Source organism: Curcuma longa, chromosome 19 (assembly GCF_044706935.1).
Source record: "Curcuma longa cultivar G26 ecotype Majalengka, Jawa Barat chromosome 19, ITB_CL_G26_1.1, whole genome shotgun sequence".
Classification (NCBI taxonomy): domain Eukaryota; kingdom Viridiplantae; phylum Streptophyta; class Magnoliopsida; order Zingiberales; family Zingiberaceae; genus Curcuma; species Curcuma longa.
In genome coordinates, this window is record NC_133879.1 from 779,238 (window position 1) to 798,511 (window position 19,274).

At 40.4% G+C, this 19,274-nt stretch overlaps 2 protein-coding genes across 2 annotated transcripts; both read left to right on the top strand.

Annotated features, from left to right (window-relative positions):
- LOC141812514 (protein DCL, chloroplastic-like) lies at positions 1 to 8,553 on the top strand. The gene is made up of 3 exons (XM_074700504.1): positions 1 to 469; positions 3,108 to 3,222; positions 8,137 to 8,553. The coding sequence occupies exons 1-3, from the start codon at positions 93 to 95 to the stop codon at positions 8,308 to 8,310; spliced, it is 666 nt and encodes a 221-aa protein (XP_074556605.1). The 5' UTR covers positions 1 to 92; the 3' UTR covers positions 8,311 to 8,553.
- A 7,659-nt stretch (positions 8,554 to 16,212) lies between these two features.
- LOC141812516 (putative inactive receptor kinase At1g48480) lies at positions 16,213 to 19,084 on the top strand. The gene is made up of 2 exons (XM_074700508.1): positions 16,213 to 17,721; positions 18,273 to 19,084. The coding sequence occupies exons 1-2, from the start codon at positions 16,386 to 16,388 to the stop codon at positions 18,908 to 18,910; spliced, it is 1,974 nt and encodes a 657-aa protein (XP_074556609.1). The 5' UTR covers positions 16,213 to 16,385; the 3' UTR covers positions 18,911 to 19,084.
- Positions 19,085 to 19,274: the final 190 nt, after the last annotated feature.

The window sequence follows — 19,274 nt, forward strand, 5'->3', positions numbered from 1 at the left end:
GCGAAGTGGAGGACTCAGTACTGCTCGCCCAACTCGTCTCCGCCGTCGAACTATGGCGTAAGCTAGCAACAACGAAGGAGTAAATCGCATCCATGGCCTCCCTCTCCACTTCCTCCCCGCCTTGCTACCTCGTCCATGGCCGCTGCAACCCATCCCACTCCCTGCTTTTCCGCTTCCCTTCGCTTCCTGCCCCGCTTGGCTCCGCCTGCCTGGCCTTCCGGTACGCCGCAGAGGGAGGCAGGCTGAAGAGCAGCGCTGCCGCAGACGATCCTGGTCTTATAAGGAGGCCCCTTGGCTTTGCCCCCTCGATGGAAGACCAAAAGGAGGAGCCTTTCTCCTCCGCTGAACGGAGGCGGCCGGGAAGAAGGCAGCAGCGGAAGGACGAGGAGTGGTTGGACTGGGAGGACGTGATTTTGGAGGACACCGTACCCCTAGTTAGCTTCGTCAGGATGATCCTGCACTCTGGAAAGTAGGTGAATCTTCTCTATTTGAAATAAATCTTCTCCTTGTTCGAATTTGAGTTTTAACATGTTTTCGTTACTTAAATGCTAGTTTTATGCTTTAATCTCATAGAAATAGATTTCCGGGCTCACTGTAGTTTGTATTTGATTCAACTGCTAATGCTATTTGCAATTAGAACAGCATGTAATTGGAGCAATGAATCTATTTGTTATTTGATGACTTGCCTAGTTAAGAGAAAAGTGTCATAACCCACCCAATTTCAAGCCTAAGAGAGGGTCTTGATCCACTTTTTGGTATATTTTCTTGGCCTATTGCCTTTTTTCTAAGTGAGATCATTCTAGATAACTCTCTAGAATTTTCTCATCATCTAGATATTGTAAGAACCTTTTAGGCCCATAATATATACATTGGATTAAATTTATCTCAACCGTCTATTTGGGAGGAGGATGCCTATAAATACTTCCCTCCCCTTTATTTGTAAACCATCCTCAATAACATTCTCAATAATATTAAGCTAGCTTGATCTCTTGTGTAAGTCTCTAGCTATTTAGGTTTACATAATGACTTTGTAGAGCTAAGTTGTCGATGTGTCAGATGAGTCAGCGGTGTCGAAATCAAGCCCGTGACAAAAGAATGGTTTTGGTTGAGCCTGGATACTTCAAGCAGATAACTTTATACCATATTTTGATGGTAACTTATTTTACAAAGTTGATGTAAAGTTAGAGCCTTTGACAATAATAGTGTAAACATGTACCAAATTATGAGGCTCATGGTAGTTAAATGGTCAAGGATCATGATTGGTGTAGTACTCATAAATATATTGAATGGAGTGACTATTTTAGATTATAAGATTGTATAAACATGTACTTAGACTATTAATAAATGCCCTAATTAGGCGTTACGAGAGCATAGCAAATATGCACAGGAAGAGGGAGACAAAAGAAGACATGATTCACAATGATAAAACAAGATAAAATGTATTTAAATTTACATGAGGATATAGTAGATGATCAAGCCCAATGACGTACAAGAATCCATATAGCCGACCCCACTTAGTGGGATAAAAGCTTGGTTGTTGTTGTATGATAGAAATTTTTTTTGTTGATTATGGGTAAAGCTATCATGAATATAAATCAATAGCAGCTATAGATTATAAATGATTTTTTTCAGAAGCAATATATTGGGACCACCCATATAATTATATTGATATGCATTCCTGCCGTTTAGATTTACACATGTCAATACCTTTAAATAGTCCACTTCCTTGGTATGAGTCCCAAGTTTGATAAGAATAGGTGAAAAGTTGGGTTAAGCCATTAGCATGAAAAATTATTAGAGATAGCGTTTCTGTGCCCACTGCAAAGTTTTGTCCTACTAAGTTGACAATTGAGGACGCTAATATGAGGAATCAATTCAAAAAATCATTATGTGATATTGAGCATTACATGAGAAAATTGGATAGTTATCAAGAGATGATTGGGACAAACAAGTGTTCACTACTTAAAATTAGTGGACAATGATGGAATGAAGCTCTATCCCTATATAGTTAAACCAGAATTTATCTTCAATTTGAATATGATCATGAGTGAGGTACTTGTGTTTTTCATTATTCCTGATTAAACTTGAATTGTATCAGATTTATCTTGTCAACCATTTGGATTCCGTTGTTTCTTGGATATTTAGCAGGTTTAGGTGTTCATCTCATCAGCTAACTATTATATGGCTCTTTGCAAAGTCGTCCAACTCTAGTAGAAATAAAGATGGTGATACATGGTTTTATCTTCCTACCCTCTATGATTGTTATCCTAGAAACACAAGATGTGCTATCATTATTACTATTATTATTAATTTAAAGGAAACAGGAGGCTGGAGATCCTACAGATGTTTGAATATCCATAAGGTTAGATAATAGCCTTAGGCCCATCTAATATAAAAAAAGACACTAGAATTTTATTTAAGATGCATGACGACTGCTAATATATATTATTTCTCTTTTAGAACTTATGCAAGATTACAACCAATGCCTTCCCCAAGTAATAGTTGAGGGTTGCGTTGGTTCTTAACAATCACAGTGAATAGTGTCTAAATCCTATGAATTTGATTAGCCTTACATAGAGCTGAATGGAGGGATAAGATTCATATTTGGGACTAACACTGCTGCTGCTGATGATTTGTTTTGAATACAAGAATAGTGGAATTGATTTTGAATGTGCTTGTGCCTTTATCATATGAATTTTTATTGTCTCTATCTAAGCCATGCTGAGATCAATCTTTATGCGGGACAAAAGAGAAATTGATGTTAGAATGTTCACTTGAAGAGTTGCATTAGCTTCTAGGCATCATCCTAGTCTTGTCAAATTTCAGTGCTAAATGATGGACTGTCTTGAAATTTCATGAATTTTCTATGCACATTGCTCAATTCGACATTGTAGCTCATCCAATATGAAGAATCTAACAGAGAACAAAACCACATGTGCAAGAGTAATGCACCACTAGAAACATACATAATTCAGACTCCCTTTACTATTTATTTTCTGTTCTATCCCCATGCTAATCTTTTTAGAATGCTTATTAGTTTTCTTGAGCACACTGTCTAATATGTCATTGGCTGCTTATATTAGAACTTTTTTCATTACATTTTACAGGTATAAAAGTGGAGACAAACTGAGCCCTGAGCATGGAAAGACAATATTAGAAAGATTGCTTCCCTATCATCCACAATCTCAAAAGAAGATAGGTTGTGGAATTGATTACATCACGGTATGCATTCACGATTCCCATCATTTTTAAAGCCTATCAAGTAATTTAACTCTTGGTTTTGGGGTTAATGTGTGCATATAATCTAAATGTGTATGCTGTAATTTCTCTAGCTTATCATATTAGAGTTATGAGGACCATTCTATTCCATATGGATACTGGATATTTTAAATTGTCTAAATTTAATGATTTGCTTGCATACTGCTAGTGCCTTGATGATTGATTGAAGGATTATGAATGTTGTTAGATAGACGAGTGTAAATGAGCATGCTGTGTGAAACTAGAAGATATCGAGCAAAACCAAACAAATCAAATTACAAAATAAAAAATAGTCCATTTTCCTCCATCTTTCCTTAATACTGACAATGCCCAAGCCTAGATTGGGCTCAGATCACTTGAATCTAGGTATCCAGTCACCACTAGAGTTACATATCAGTCTCCTGTCATTTGTGTGATGACCTATAAACTTGCAATGAAAGGTGGTGCTGAATCTAATTTTCTACCAACATCTTGATCTGACTTCCCTCCAGCATCTTTATTGGTTCAGGCAACCATTAAACTCAGTAAACCAATCCAATATGCAGATGAGATACCATGATTGATACCTTCTCCCTACTAACTAGAATTACCAGATGAGTACATAAGAGTCTCAGTGAAACATGTTTTGTATTATGTATTTTTTGGAGGTGAAATGTAAAACAAAAGATTCATACTACGATCAAATGTAGTTTATTATAAAAGGGTCATTATTATTAGTGACTACAAGAGGAAATCCAAGATTTAGGAAGTTATCAAAGTTAAGGCAATATTGAGAATGATCTTTTCCTTGATAGCTTCACCAAAAATGCAAAACTACATTTTTTGGGGGAAAGGAAGGAAGTTGCCTACCTGTAAATCATAAGGTGAAATAGTAATGTCCACAACATTGTAGGGATCATGTTCATAACATGGACTGACTCATTAGTCATTTTAAAGCTCAAATTACAGACTGATTGACTCCTAGTATTATTGTTTAGTCCAAATGGTGCGATCCAACTCAATTTGCTTTGGTGGCTTGGGTATTTTTATAGTAGGATTGTGTGCACAGTAAATGCCACAGGGAGAATGGAAGTCATGAAGATCCTCCAACCACTAGTTACAAACTTGCATTGTAGAAAGAGAAGGTCCTGAGTGTCTTCCTCACTGTTCTCATGCGCTGCAATCATGATACTGATATGCTGACTGAAGTGCTTAGTTTGGAGGCTATTTTTATAGCTATCCATATAAGCCTACTGACTTTATTACTAGTCTTGGCACTTTGTTAGTTGACAACTGGTTGTGTCTGTTAACCTTGATCCCTCAGCTGATTTGAGTGTCGCAGATGCTGCTAACTGTGAAACCTGCATCCTAGCAAAGTTCTTGGAGTGTTGCTAATAGGTTGGCCGCCTTGAATGGGAAGGATCAGTTGCATTGGGAGTCAGTAAAAATGAGAGAAGTTGACATTGTAGATGAGTCGCTCAGAACGGTGGTAGTAGTATTTTTGTATCTTTGCTCTTGGGTTAGATGTAGCCTCATGGAGGTTAAGAAAAGCAAAAGCATCTGAGAAGCCACTTCATTTCTTAGACCATAGCATCAGTTTGACATAGTAGTGGTGGTGTGTTGGTGTGCAGACACATGGTGCCAGTGGCATTGATGAGGAGAGTGGAACTGAGGTGGTGGAGGAGGAAGAGGAAAAGTACAAGATGAAAAAACAGAGGCATGCACCTTATCTTGTCAAAAGAGTTTGTTGTCACTCACTAGAACAAAGAAAACCTCATTTTAAACAATAGGGATACGAATAAGTTAAATGGGTTCTGGGTTCACAGGTTAATAGCAAAGAGCTCTTGTTCTGGATCCCTCATGCCCGTTCATTGCAGACTGCTGTGAATAAGCAGAGCAGCAGCAACATACAGAGTTGACAGCAAGCGGCAGCAAGCAATGAAGTTCTTGAGCTATGTACTGGCATTGTCAGTCCCATTTTGGTTTTTCGTCCATGCTGGAACAAGGTGTTTCAGGCATGCTGATCAAAACAGAGCAAAATTTCAAACCATACTATAGAAAGGTCAAGATAGGATCATATGCATACATCATGCTTTAGGGATCCATGGCCATTTTCCGAAAGTGTCATGCTGTGTGCCAGTACAATTGTGGCAATACAGATTCTGAATAAGATGCATGCAAAGCTTATCTGTGTAGCAATATGCCAGCAACAATTTACCTAGAAGAACAAGGTTATCAGTGTAAGAACCAATGGAATCAAAATATCTCCACAATAGTATGATATTGTCCACTTTGGACCTAAGTCCTCATGACTTTGTTTTTGGGCTCAACCCAAAAGGCCTGATACCAATGGAGATATCTTTCATCCTTTTAAACCTATGATCTTTTCCATGTGTTTTAGATATGAGACTATGTTTGCACCCTTGCAACCCAACAATCCTCCCCTCAAACAAAGGACCACAGACCCCCCTCAAACAAAGGACCACATGCCCCCCTCAAACGGAAAGCCTTCGTTTGATGTCTGAATCCTCGACCCACCAGGACTTTTTTCCCCTCGGTCCATTCGACCTACTAAGATTTTTCACCTAGCCGCAACTAGGACTTTTTGCCCCTCGGTCCACCCGACCTACTACGACTTCTCACCTAGCCGCAACTAGGACTTTTTGTCACTCGGTCCACCCGACCTACTAGGACTTCTCACCTAGCCGCAACTAGGACTTTTTGCCACTCGGTCCACCCGACCTACTAAGACTTCTCACCTGGTGTCTGGTCCTCTTGATTCAGACACGGGAGCACCCACTTCCTTTGTTTTTAAGGTTCAACCCACATGGTTAGATCTGGATCATGGCTCTTTTGGCGGTTAGTCCGGTGAAGAGCGGTCTCGCTCTGATACCAATTGTAAGAACCAATGGAATCAAAATATCTCCACAATAGTATAATATTGTCCACTTTAGGCCTAAGTCCTCATGACTTTGTTTTTGGGCTCAACCCAAAAGGCCTCATACCAATGGAGATATCTTTCATCCTTTTAAACCCATGATCTTTTTCATGTGTTTTAGATGTGGGACTATATTTGCACCCTTGCAACCCAACAATCAGTCCTCAGACAAATTGTTCGAAGACCACCATTAACCTAAGGCAGGATGACTCTGGAGCAATTCCACTTTCCATAGGTACCTAAGACTTCGTGTTCGTTTGGAGAAAGGACCTTGTGGTTTGAGAGATCTTTAGGAGTTGGATAGGAATTATGTAGACAGCTCATGTAATCCAAAGGCAACGCTGAGAGGAAGCTGCTGCCAAGATATTGTTCCCAACCAATGACAAAAAAACGGGCTGGCAGTTGTTCAAGCACTGGATGAGCCTTTCCAAGTCTTCTTTCTTGGTTTTGTAGGGAATTTCTTCTATGTTGCACCAATGAATGATTTCAATTTCATTTGCTGTATTGATGGATCTCCAAGAAATGGCATTGCTTTGGGGAATAATTAATCCAGAGACCTGCAGCAAGCTGGAAAAGCTCATGGATTAGCTTAAGGTGGTTGATGTTCACTGATGCGCCCTAACAAAAGATCAGTTTGTCCTTTGTGTATTATATGTTTTGAACTCAACCAAGTAGAAGCTCCTCCCCAACAGGGTGAATATCCTTTTCCTTGCTAAGTGAAAGGATAAGTGGAGGGTGTTGGTCAGGAGCCCGAAGAGGTAGGGGTTAAGTGTACCTTATTGCAAGCTTCATCTGCATTTGAACCAATGCCCAGGCTTCCATGAATGAAGGTCACAGAAAATTTGATGAAACATCATATTGAAATGAATAAGATGATTAATTATGTTGAATTGTCAATGTGATCACATGGGTTTAGTTGAATTTGTCAGTTGGATAGATTGGTTGAGCTCAATTGGGATTGTTAAATTGAATAGATCTGAGATATTTCAAGATGAGATATATTTTGCTCAACGAAAAAGCCCTGCTGATCATGATAATTTACTATTCTTACAAAATTAACTATTTCTATATCCTAATAGATTTAGACAATTGATAGATTAGTTTGATATTTGTCATATCCTTTCATGAATTGATTTTGCTAATTTCTCATGATTCATCATATGAAACATATGTTAACATCTCTTAAATATCAACATATGAATAACTCATAAATCATTGTGACACTGAAACCAAGTTTATCGAGAAGCCTCTAGCACATAGATGGTTGGGTGATTCCAAACCACTATGTTAAAAGCTTTGAAGAACTAAAGCTTAGGTCCAAAACAATGTGCTGGATGTACTTCTAGAGTTCTAGAGAAATGTCCATGCTGATAAAAAGGAATTATCAATCTCTTTTCCATTGATGAAGGCAAACTGGAATTCATTTATGAGGTTACTCATGTATTATTTTGCTCAGTGGGGAGTACTTCAGCGATCAATCTAGGAATACAATGATGTTAATTGGAAATTTGCAAACTCGAGATGTGATGATGAAGTGTTTAAGGAGTTGACTTCCCCTTGTAAAGTTAATTGACATTGCCAACATAGTATAGGTGAATTGATCATAGAACTAATGAATGAATCCAAGAGTGCCAGGTGATCTTTTTTCTTGAAGCCTAAAGGTTTCTCTCTCTACTTCATAGTTGATACTTCATCGAGGACAAAAGAGCAGTCTAACTCTTCATGGAGTAGAGATTCGAGATTACTGAGTTACCAACTATCACTTACCATGATGGAGATGTAGTTGTTCCAATTCATTAGCAACAAACACAAGGTTCTGGTCGACCAGAATGAGTACCTGATGACATATGGCATGATTAATGAAATTGTTTGTGGGTCATTAATGCTTATCATATTGTTCTGAAATGGAGTATCGATCTTAGTCACTATTTCATGATTCTACTCTTCTTCCTTTTATACAGATAGGGTATCATCCACAATTTGAAAACTCCCGCTGTTTGTTCATTGCTCGAATGGACGGGGAGTTGGAAGATTTCTCATATTGGAAGTGCATAAAAGGCTTCATTCGGAAGACTTACCCTCTGTATGCAGATTCTTTCATTTTACGCCATTTGCGAAGGCGCAGGTATGATTGATGAAACGAACTCAAAGTCAGCCAGCCTGATTTTCTTGCATTCTAGGTTTGCTTGATGTATTTGTAGATAGTTATAGCTTAGTAAGTGCAGTACTTCTGAGAGTTAATGATGTATCAATGCAAGTTGCCTGTTTTATTGGATGATGCCTGGTGGAGGTTCGATCAAGAAACACAAACAATTCAAAAGGATATATACATGTTTTTATACTGCAATAAAATGGAGATATGACCAGTGTCACAAGAACAGGAATCCAAAATTTTCTTGATATTTGTTGATATTACTTTGACATTATGACTACAAGTAACAAGAATTAAGCAAATGTTATCTTATATGGCTGAAATTACTGCTCTACTTTTATAGTTAAACAAAATATAGTAGAAGATGAAGCCAACGACAGGTCATTATCCAACTTAAGAGAAATGTTGGAAAAGTATATGAAAATTGGTTGAAATTGTCTCCAATGTGATTGGAAAATTAATTTCACATTGGAAGAAAATAGTGGATGGCATTGCCTCTAATATGAATAAAAGTTTAGTCTTTTGAGAGTTTTAAGGTAATAAGACTTATTTATATTGAATCATAATTAGATATTATAAATCTATATGGATGAGAGACTTTTTTGTGCACGTGCCCCTGCAAGGGATGCAAAATCTAGGGTCCAAATTGTACTAAATCCAGTTTATTCATGTGTGAACTATTAGGTGTATAGTATTTGACTATTGACTTAGATGTTGAACTAGAAGAAGTTGTTGAGTGGTTAAAGTTCGATAATTTTGAATTCTAGCAAAGCAATTGATTGATGATGATGAGAAACAGTCGATCGTTGGACGAAAAGTAGTCACGACAGCAATCCTATAAAAGTGGATTTTCGTGAAAGATTTTTATCGTCGGTTCTTGAAGATTTTGAGGGAAAGTGTTGTTGCATTTCAGATCTTCATGAGGCAATCCAAAGCGATCAAAGTCAAGTTCATTTGTGTAAATTTGTTTGTTTCAATTTCTCTTGATTTTATTTGTACATTTGTATTTGGCTTGTAGAACAGGATTATGCACATCTAGAAGATAAAGGTGTTCAAAAAGGAGAGTATAGTAGTAATATCGCTAAGATATTAGAGTAAGAATTGTAGATTTTGAATCACGTAAAATCTGATTTGTGCTTGTGTTGTTTTTTTTTAATATATTTTCATTGTGTTTAACTCTTTGTAAACGAACATAATATTTTGAATCGTGCAACGTCATTGATTGCAATGAAGATGCTTTTGGTGATTGATGAGGACGTGAATTCCTTTCATTTAGGTGTGTGTTTTTTCCTATTTAATTTTATTTGATATTTTCTTTGTGAATAATTAAATTTGATAAATCATAATTATGAGACTAATCGAATAGGTTATTTTAAAGAGATTTTTTTAAAAAAATATTGCATAATAAAATTGAGGTTCAGGATAATCTGTTGGGGCGATTTAATTTATTTTAAAAACTCCCCTACACTATTGTCTTTGTTTTATATTTTTTGAATTGTTTGCCTTATGATGTTTTTACTTCTTTATACTTATATACCATTGTTATAAAAAATTCTATAGAAAATGAAAATCTTAGAAAGTATTAAAGGAATATGAATTACTTTATGAACACCAAAAAAAAAAAAGAGATAAATAAATTAAAATTTAATAACATTGAATGAATTACTTGTAAGATATCGTTCGATTCCACTCTTGGAAAGAGTTACGTGACTACTCGGAATGTAGAGCTTCGACTTCGTCCTTAAAAGAGTTGCATGACTATATGAGTATAGAGTTTTAGCTCTTCATTCTAAAGAAGTTGTGTGACGGCTTGTATTGAATTAACAAAATGGAATTTATTACTTATAGTGAGACATTGATTCCGCTCTCAAAAATGACTCTTTAAGTCTTTCATGTATATGTTTGAATTGATAGAATTAATATATATATCTCCACAATGGTATAATATTATCCACTTTGAGCCTAAGTCCTCATGATTTTATTTTTGGACATTACCTAAAAGATCTCAAACCAATAGAGATATCTTCCATTTTATAAATTCATCATCTTTTTCATATATTTCCAATGTAAGATTTTAATTGTAATCCCAATAATTCTCTCCTCAAACAAAGGACCACCATACTCCAATTGAGGTCAGCTTGACGTCTGATCTCTTAACCCACCATACCCTTTTTGCTTCGATGTCCAATCCTCTTGATCTGTCAAAGCTATCTAGTATCCGATCCAACTAACCTACTAGGACTTACATACCTCGAGAGCTTATCATGGATTTTATTGAGAGCCCCCTACCATTATCATCATGGTTCGGACCTCCTTTATCTTCATTTTTTCTTGAGGTTCTCCATATGGCTCCACATAGATCATGACTTTAATATCAATTGTAGGATCGAAAGAAACGAGAGAAGAGGGTGAGTCTCGTGCTTTAAAAACTTTTCTTATCTTTTACAAAAGACAAATCAAAGATACACAACAGAATGAAAACACATAAATACAAAAGAAAGACTCGAACATTTTACTTGGTTCACAACCCTCTAAACTGCTACTTCAAGGCTCACGATCCCTTGGACCATTTTCGATTGAGAGAATCATACAAGAAGATGAGGAAGATAGTAACAGACTACTATCTCTTTTAAAATGGATGCAGTTATAAAATATTATACCGACAATGCTTGAGATATGAATTACGACATTGGTCATTAGAGTTTCGACGTGTAGGCACTTGCACGAACAGAACAAGTAGATAATTGAAGAGAGAATTCGATAGACTCGAATCTCGAGGCTTCTTTTATAGGTGACGTTCGGTCGAGTGATCAGTCGACTGATTCCTTTTAGTCGACTGAATCATCCAAGCGACTCAACCTCAAGTTGCTTTGTGTGCTTCGATCTGATCCGATCACTCCTATCAAATCTACTTATTTAGTCGACTGATTGTAATATACGTGAAAAAAAAAAATATGTTCGGTACTGAACCAAATTGAACCAACTTGTTTTGGTTCGTTATGGAGGAGATTTTGTTAGAATGGATGCAATGAGAAATTTCGTCTTGAGAAGACAAAACAAACAAAACTAATTTGAGCCAAATCGGAGGTCGTTTGGTTAGTGATCCAAGCGAACCAAGATTGAACCTGGTTTTGACTTTGATAATTTTGTCTTTTTCGAGCCTAAAGTGCCACTTTTTTTGTTAGACAGACAGGGTGTCTAAATCAATTGAGTCGATGCTCCATGATGGTGGATAAGATTTCTGTGACTTTCTTGACTAATCATGCAAAGACATCCTGATTGCAAGAGAGACATGTGATTACTTTTTGCTTCAACTCAGGGGGAGGTCGGTCGCAATCCGAGTAGTTTGATTTGGTTGCTTAAGAACTATCGACACATCCTCGTGTTCTTCAGTTGGTCGAGATGGAGGGGCATAGTGGATGAGATGTACTCTAGCTCTATGGGTTCTACAACTCTTCCACAAGTCGACCTACACCACTTCAATATAACACTTCCTGGAGGTTATCTGGTCGCCTTTGATTTGCCCACTTAGTTGTCTACGAGTAACTTTATCTTTTGATGATAAGTGGAGACCACTGGTCGAAATGAGCTCAATGCAGATAGTCCTAGGATGACATTATAGCCAGATGCGATGTCAACCATAGTGAAGACAACAGTCCAAGTCCTCCTCAAGGGATCCTCTCCTAAGGACAACGAGAGACTAATTTATCCTAGCGGTTTCACCTCATGTCCTGTGAATCCAAACAACCCCATGGAGATAGGTCGTAGCTTGTATCGATCTATCTGTATTTGGTCGAAAGCTACTTTGAATAGTATATTCACTGAGCTTCCTGTGTCAATGAAGACCCTTATCACATTGTAATTTACTATGACATCCCATATTAGTAGAGCATCTTCATGGGGAATAACGATCCCCACACATAGGTAGAGGGGTCAGACTCCGCTCGAGCTTTGGTGCCGATTCCATAGCTTTCGAGCCTTCAACGATGAGTCTTTCGAGCTCGATTGGAATCTCCATCAATTGATCCTCCCGAGATCATATTGATGTCTCCACAGTGTGGGGGGTCTCTTCTGATATCATCAATATTGATTGTCGGGCGGTGCTGGACTGATTCTCGAGATCGGGACCTTTTTTGAGGAGGCGTGTCCCTTTGCTGATGAGGTTGTGATGCGATGATGTCGTTTAATTAGTGACTTAGGATTCTAAGTTTCCACCCCGAGGGTAGTAAGTTGGTGATTGTTGAGTTGATATCATAGACGATCTTTGAGTGGGCAGGCATTCCTCAATTATCCGATGGATTTCGCGTGCATATTGTCGACATTGATACGTGAAATATCCATGAGAGCAATGAAAAATACAATATCATTCCCCCATTGTCCGACCTATGATACACCAATTTAAGAGTCAGGGTTATTTCCACAATTTGCATTGTTCGTACTCCTATGAGCCGAGGCATACTAATGATACAGAAATACCTCCTTATGTCGAATAGGTGGGGGAGGAGCTTTTCGCTCAGGTCAAGTAGGCACAGCTATTGGTGCTAAGACTTCTTTCCTTCTTATAGCTTGAGTTTCTTCCACATTAATATATTTCTGAGCATGGCCCAGAACGAGATCGAAAGTCACCAGGGGATCCATCACTAAGGATCATAAGAGATCTCTATCTTGCAATCCTTAAGAGAAAACACTGATGGGTATGTCTGAGGTGGTCGAAGGCATATCCATGGATATTTTGTTGAATCAGTGGATGTAATCCCTCAAACTTTCCTTGGCCATCTGTTTTAGGGCAAACAGGTTTAGAGGCGTCTTGTGATATTGTTTGCTACTGGAGAAGTGCTTATAGGAAAACGACCTTGAAGTCAACGAAGGTGTGGATTAACGAGGATGGTAATCAATCAAACCATCGATGAACAGAGCCAGATAGAGTTGTTAGAAAGACACTTGACACAGTTTGTATAGCGATGCAACATAGCATTCTTCTCGAACCGACCCAAGTGATCTTCAGGATTAGTCTATCCATTATACTCCCCAAGTTTTGGTACTCAAAAATTACTAGGTAATTCATCATTTAAGATTTGAGTGAAGAAAGGTGTGGCTTCGTCGAATATATGTTCTTTGCCTTTGCCTTTGTTTGGTGACGGAGTCTCTTTGGCCATAGAATTTTAGAATGCTCCTCAAGTGGAGCTATAGCTTTGCTTCACTATTTAGTGAAGTGGGAAGAGGTCTTATCGAACCAACGGACGCTTGATTAGGGAGAAGGGGTGCCTCGGTCGAGGCGTTGACTACGTCCGGAGTTAGGTTCATAGGAGGGAGTTTGTGTAAAAGTTGTTGCACTAATTGATCCAATAATACTTGAAAATCTTCTCTGGACATGGTGATGATCTCGCCATGGGTGATATCTCTAGCGGAACTAGGGCCTCCAGTAGTTTTCCCTAGTTCCACCATTTTAGCGTCTCAGTTTAGGTGATTTTCCATAAGCGACTCCAATTTATTCCTGTCTGAGACCATGGTATGATGAATCAACGGAATGCAACTGCTAAGGAGGCGATATTGTAGACTTTGACGACAAAGGGAGTGATGGATTGAGAATGAATAAGACACTAGAATGTATGCATCACTCAAGAATGAGGTTAGAATGAGTGTCAAGAGGGCTTGGCGTTGCCACTCTGACGCTCAAGTTAGCACGGGAGCTCAGGGAAGATGAAAGGAACATAAATATAGAAGAAGGAGGAGATGAGTATGTTCTTGCATATACTTCTTTCACGTGAACCTTTTCTAGAATTTATATAGTTATCAAAAGAGCATCTCCATGTCAACATAAGGGAAATCAAATCCGACAGTTGTTATATGTTGGTTATCTGTTTCTCCACTCGATGGATGTCACGTGTAAGTGAAAGAGCATCTAGGAGACCAAGTCTGACAACCACATGATTATTCCTCCATCCAACCATGATGCTACGTTTGGAATATTCGTAATAGCTGTCAGTAGGCTATTCATAGGATGTAGGTTGAAGGAGTTTGGACCCTCTAGAATCGGAGTGGTTGAGCTAATGGAGTCGATGAACCTGAGTCCTCTGAAGTTGAGTAGCCGAGCTCATGGAGTCGAGAAGCCTAAGTCCTCTAGAGTCGGGTGAACTGAGCTGATAGAGCCAAGGAGCTTGCATCCTCTAGAGTCGGTGGCCGACCTGATGCAGTTGAGAAGCCTAAGTCCTCTAAAATCAGGTGGGCGAGCTAATGGAATCGAGGTGCCTGAGTCCTCTAAAGTCGAGTAGCCAAGATGATGGAGTCAAGGGGCATGAGTCTTCTAGAGTCGGATGGTCGAGCTAATGGAGTCTAGGAGCTTGAATCTTCTAGGTCAGGTGATCGAGCTAATAGAATCAAAGAGCCTGAATCCGCTGGAGTCAAGTGGCCAAGCTAATAGAGTCAGGAGCCTAAGCCCTCTAGAGTCGGGTGCCCAAGCTAATGGAGTAGCATGAGTCCTCTAGAGTCGGGTGGGCGAGCTGATGGAGTCGAAGAGTTTGAGTCTTCTAGAGTCGAGTGAACCGAGCTAATAGAGTCGAGAAGCTTACATCCTCTGGAATTGAGTGGCCGAGTTGATGGAGTCGAGAAGCCTGAGCCTTCTAGAGTTGAATGGTCGAGTTGATAGAGTCGAGGAGTTTACATCCTCTAGAGTCGGGTGGCTGAGCTAATGGAGTCAAAGAGTCTGGGTCCTTTAGAGTTGGGTGACCGAACTGATAAAGTCAAGAAACTTGCATCCTCTAAAGTCGGGTAACCAAACTGATAGAGTCAAGGAGCTTGCGTCCTCTAGAGTCGGATCATCGAGTTGTTGGAATCGAAGAGTTTGAGTCCTTTAAAGTTGAGTCACCACTTTGACCTCCACTTTAAATTGATTTTTGACTTAAGTCACGTACACCCCTTTTTCCACCATATCAATCTTCTTTACATAGCTTTCCAATATTCTAAGCTTCACTTTATTATTCTATTAATATATTGTTGCTTAGTTAATTAGACTTACTACTACTACCAATTAATTGATTTCATGATGATTTCAATCTATAGTCTATTAATCACTTGTTAAATCAACTATTATCTCCTCTATTTATTAAATATCTAGTCACTCTTTATTTATCAAAATTTTCTTTACTTTTGAATATTTAATAAATTTTAATCTATTCAGACTTTATCTAATGTTAAACTCTATTTAACTTTCCACTTGCTAAGTTTGATTACACTTTTCACTTATCAATACTAAAATTTTCATCCTTTTCAAATATTTTATATATCAACTTTAATTTAGTTGAACTTTATTTAATATTAAGTATTCAATCAATTTTTATTCACTTTTAATATATCAACATAACTCAAACTCAATTTAATCCCACTATCCAACCATGATTACTAACTCCAAAGTTAAGATATATTACTCCAAACATCAACAAATAAACACCTTAATCTTATAAGATCAAGCGGGAGCATGATGCTAGATCTATCGGATATAAGCGATGACATGGAAAGTAATGTTGAATTGATGATTGATGATCTTAATCAATTCAAATTGTTAATAATGAATTTAGTCAACTAATTAATATCAATTATATATGATAACTAATCAATATTAACATCAAGGAGAAATCCCAATCGTCTGAGGATTAGGATTTTGGACGATTTTCTAGCTGCACGTTGTAAAGAGAAATAAAAAAAAATTATTACTTTTTTTTTAAAAAAAAGATTTGTGTGCTAACCGAGGGATACTCATGATGCAGCCATTTGCATGCAAACATGGCAGTTCCGCAGAATCCTCGCCTCGTTTCAAATCTTCACTACTTTATTACGCCAAAGTATGCGAAACATGCAGCAGCAGCACTGCCATTTTACAGCTAGGGCATCGTGCCGCCTGCCTCCCGCCTTGTTTTTATCCGAAAGAGAAAAAAACAAAAATAGCAGTCGCATGCGGCAAAGCCTGATCAGTGCCCGAGCAAAGAGAGTGTGTCTCTGCGACTTCCAGCTCCATGTCGCAGTGTAACTGAAGCAGCGGTTTGGTTAACGGCGCGCCCGCACATGGCCTCGCTCCGCCTCGTCGCCGTTGCGCTCCTCATCCTCTCCCTCTCCCTCCCGTCCGGGAGGCCTGATCTGGCCTCCGACACTGCGGCGCTCGTCGCCCTGCGCGATGCCGTCGGCCGGTCGGCGCTGCGCTCCTGGAACTCGTCCGTCCCCGCTTGCAAATGGCCGGGTGTTTCCTGTGTGTCCGGCCGCGTCCGCCAGCTCCGCATCCCCGGCGCTGGTCTCATTGGCCAGATCCCGTCCGCCGTCGGTAACCTCACCGCGCTACGTACGCTCAGCCTCCGCTTCAATGCCCTCGCTGGCCCCCTCCCTCCCGAGTTTGCGGGCCTCGCCGAGCTCCGTAACCTCTACCTCCAGGACAACCGCCTCGCCGGCGAGATCCCCGCCTTCCTTGCTTCCCTGAAGAACCTCGTCCGCCTCGACCTCGCCGACAATCGATTCACCGGCCGGATCCCGCCCGAGCTCAACAACCTCACTCGCCTTGGCACGCTCTACCTGCAAGGCAACCAGCTCCATGGCGAGATCCCCGCCCTCCCCAATATTGCACAGTTCAACGTGTCGTACAACGAGCTCAGCGGATCCATCCCGGCCAGTCTCCGCTTCTTTCCCAGGAGCGCGTTCCTGAACACAAGTCTCTGCGGTGGCCCCCTTGGGCCGTGTCCTAACGAGATCGTGCCTGCTCCGCCCGCAGAGGGAGCGTTTGCGGTCAATGCAAGCGGCGGCGTGGTAGACAGCGGCAAGAAGAAGAAGCTTTCGGGCGGGGCTATCGCCGGGATCGCGATCGGTGGCGCCTGCCTCGTGTTTGTCCTGGTCGTCGTGCTTGTCCTTCTCTGCAGTGAAAGAAAGTCGCAGTCATCGGGAGCAGCATCTGCTGACGCGAAGCCAAAGGAGATGAGAGCGATTGCAGAGCAAAGGGATAAGGAGGGTTTGCCCGGCGGAGGGAACGGGAACGGGAACGGCGAGGCGGTGATTTCAGCTACTGCGGCCTTCGCAAACTCTTCCTCCAATGCCAATAACCTGGTGTTCTTCGGCAGCGCACGAGCGACGAGGCCGTTCGATCTGGAGGATCTGCTGCGGGCGTCGGCAGAGGTGTTGGGGAAGGGCACTTTTGGAACGACGTACAAGGCGGTGCTTGAATCAGGGATGACAGTCGCCGTGAAGCGTCTGAAAGAGGTGAACTTGCAGGAGAGGGAGTTGAAGGAGAAAATCGAGGACATCGGCGTCATGGACCACCCCAACCTGGTGCCCCTCATGGCCTACTACTTCAGCAAGGATGAGAAGCTTCTGGTCTACGAGTACGTGCCCATGGGAAGCCTCTCTGCCCTTCTACATGGTTTGCTCCTGCTCCCATTCTTCCCTTTTCAAATGCTCAATTTAGTCAAATTTTCTAGTAGCACTTCACTTCTATCTGATTATCTTCGCGTTCTTAATCCACATAAATGATTAAATCTATGTTCATGCTGTTTGCATTCATCTGCGATGCATGCATTTTTCTGATTTAGGCTTGTTAGCCTCTCCGTCCCTGATTGTTTTAAATCCTCATTCTCTTCCTCAAGTTACCAATTCCTTAGGTCATGTTCTCTTTGTATAGGAATAATAGGATATAGATATAGATTTTGTCTCTGTGTCTGTGTATGTGAAATTGACGCACCAACAACCATGATGGAAGAGATTGTATTGCCTGGTTGATCGTTTGCATCTGTTCAAACATTCAGTATATACACTAATTTTGACGATCATCAGGGTGACTTTGGTTTGGATATGAATGCAGTGAGAAGGCAATTACTTTCTTGTTTGGTTTTTCCATTTTCCTAGCATTTAGCCGATCTATGGTAGAACACTGAAGTGATTTCTTACTATGTCTTTGTCCGATCAACTGCCCAGGCAACAGAGGATCTGGTCAAACTCTCCTCGACTGGGAAACAAGAACTGGAATTGTCCTCGCAGCTGCACGAGGCCTAGAATACATTCACTCCACAAGCCCTTCAGCCTCTCATGGCAATATAAAGTCTTCCAACATCCTCCTCACCAAGTCGTATGAAGCCCGAGTTTCTGATCACTGCCTGGCCGTTCTTGTGGGCTCAACGTCGTCCACTTCTGGTCGTGTTGCAGGCTACCGAGCTCCAGAGGTCACTGATCCCCAAACGGTTTCGCAGAAGGCTGATGTGTACAGCTTCGGGGTCCTGCTTCTCGAGCTACTTACTGGCAAAGCCCCAGCACAGGTCCTCATGAACGAGGAAGGAGTTGACCTGCCGAGATGGGTGCAATCGGTCATCAAAGAGGAGTGGACGGCCAAGGTGTTCGATGTGGAGCTACTGAGGTACAAGAATGTGGAGGAGAACATGGTGCAGCTCCTGCAGCTTGCTATAGATTGTGTGGCACAGTACCCAGACAAGCGGCCTTCCATGTGTGATGTGGTGCTCCGCATTGATGAGATTCGGAAATCAAGCCTCGCATCCTCCTACCAAGATCACCAGAGCGCTCTGCCAAGCATCGAAGGTAGCATTAGCAATGAACATTAGCTCACAGGAGCTAGGCCTGGTCTGCATCCTAGTTAGTTTCTTCATTCCTTGTGATTAAGCAAGCAGTTTGCTATATGATGTTTTCCCTGTTTCCCTTTCATTTCTAAAGCACATACTGTTGTTCCTCTTCTAATCAGGTGGAATCTGTTTTCAGGATAGACAAGTTGTGTTGAAGCCATTCTTAGATTTTTCTAAATTAGCTTCTCTCTTCTCTGGTAGGATTTTGTGGATTGCTTATGTAGATAGTACGTTCATGGATAGTAGGCTCCTTATGATTAAGTAATTGTTGAGTTTGTTGGGAATTAGATCTTGCACTGGCATGCATGATCTATAATTTGGCATCGACGATCTTAACCATCACAGG

What these genes read in the sequence shown, in the direction of transcription:
- LOC141812514 (XM_074700504.1), top strand. Translation starts at nt 93, where the DNA reads ATGGCCTCCCTCTCCACTTCCTCCCCGCCTTGCTACCTCGTCCATGGC. An exon ending in ATGATCCTGCACTCTGGAAA is followed by an intron (nt 470 to 3,107) that starts GTAGGTGAATCT and finishes TACATTTTACAG; the next exon opens with GTATAAAAGTGGAGACAAAC. An exon ending in GTGGAATTGATTACATCACG is followed by an intron (nt 3,223 to 8,136) that starts GTATGCATTCAC and finishes CCTTTTATACAG; the next exon opens with ATAGGGTATCATCCACAATT.
- LOC141812516 (XM_074700508.1), top strand. Translation starts at nt 16,386, where the DNA reads ATGGCCTCGCTCCGCCTCGTCGCCGTTGCGCTCCTCATCCTCTCCCTC. An exon ending in CCTCTCTGCCCTTCTACATG is followed by an intron (nt 17,722 to 18,272) that starts GTTTGCTCCTGC and finishes TCAACTGCCCAG; the next exon opens with GCAACAGAGGATCTGGTCAA.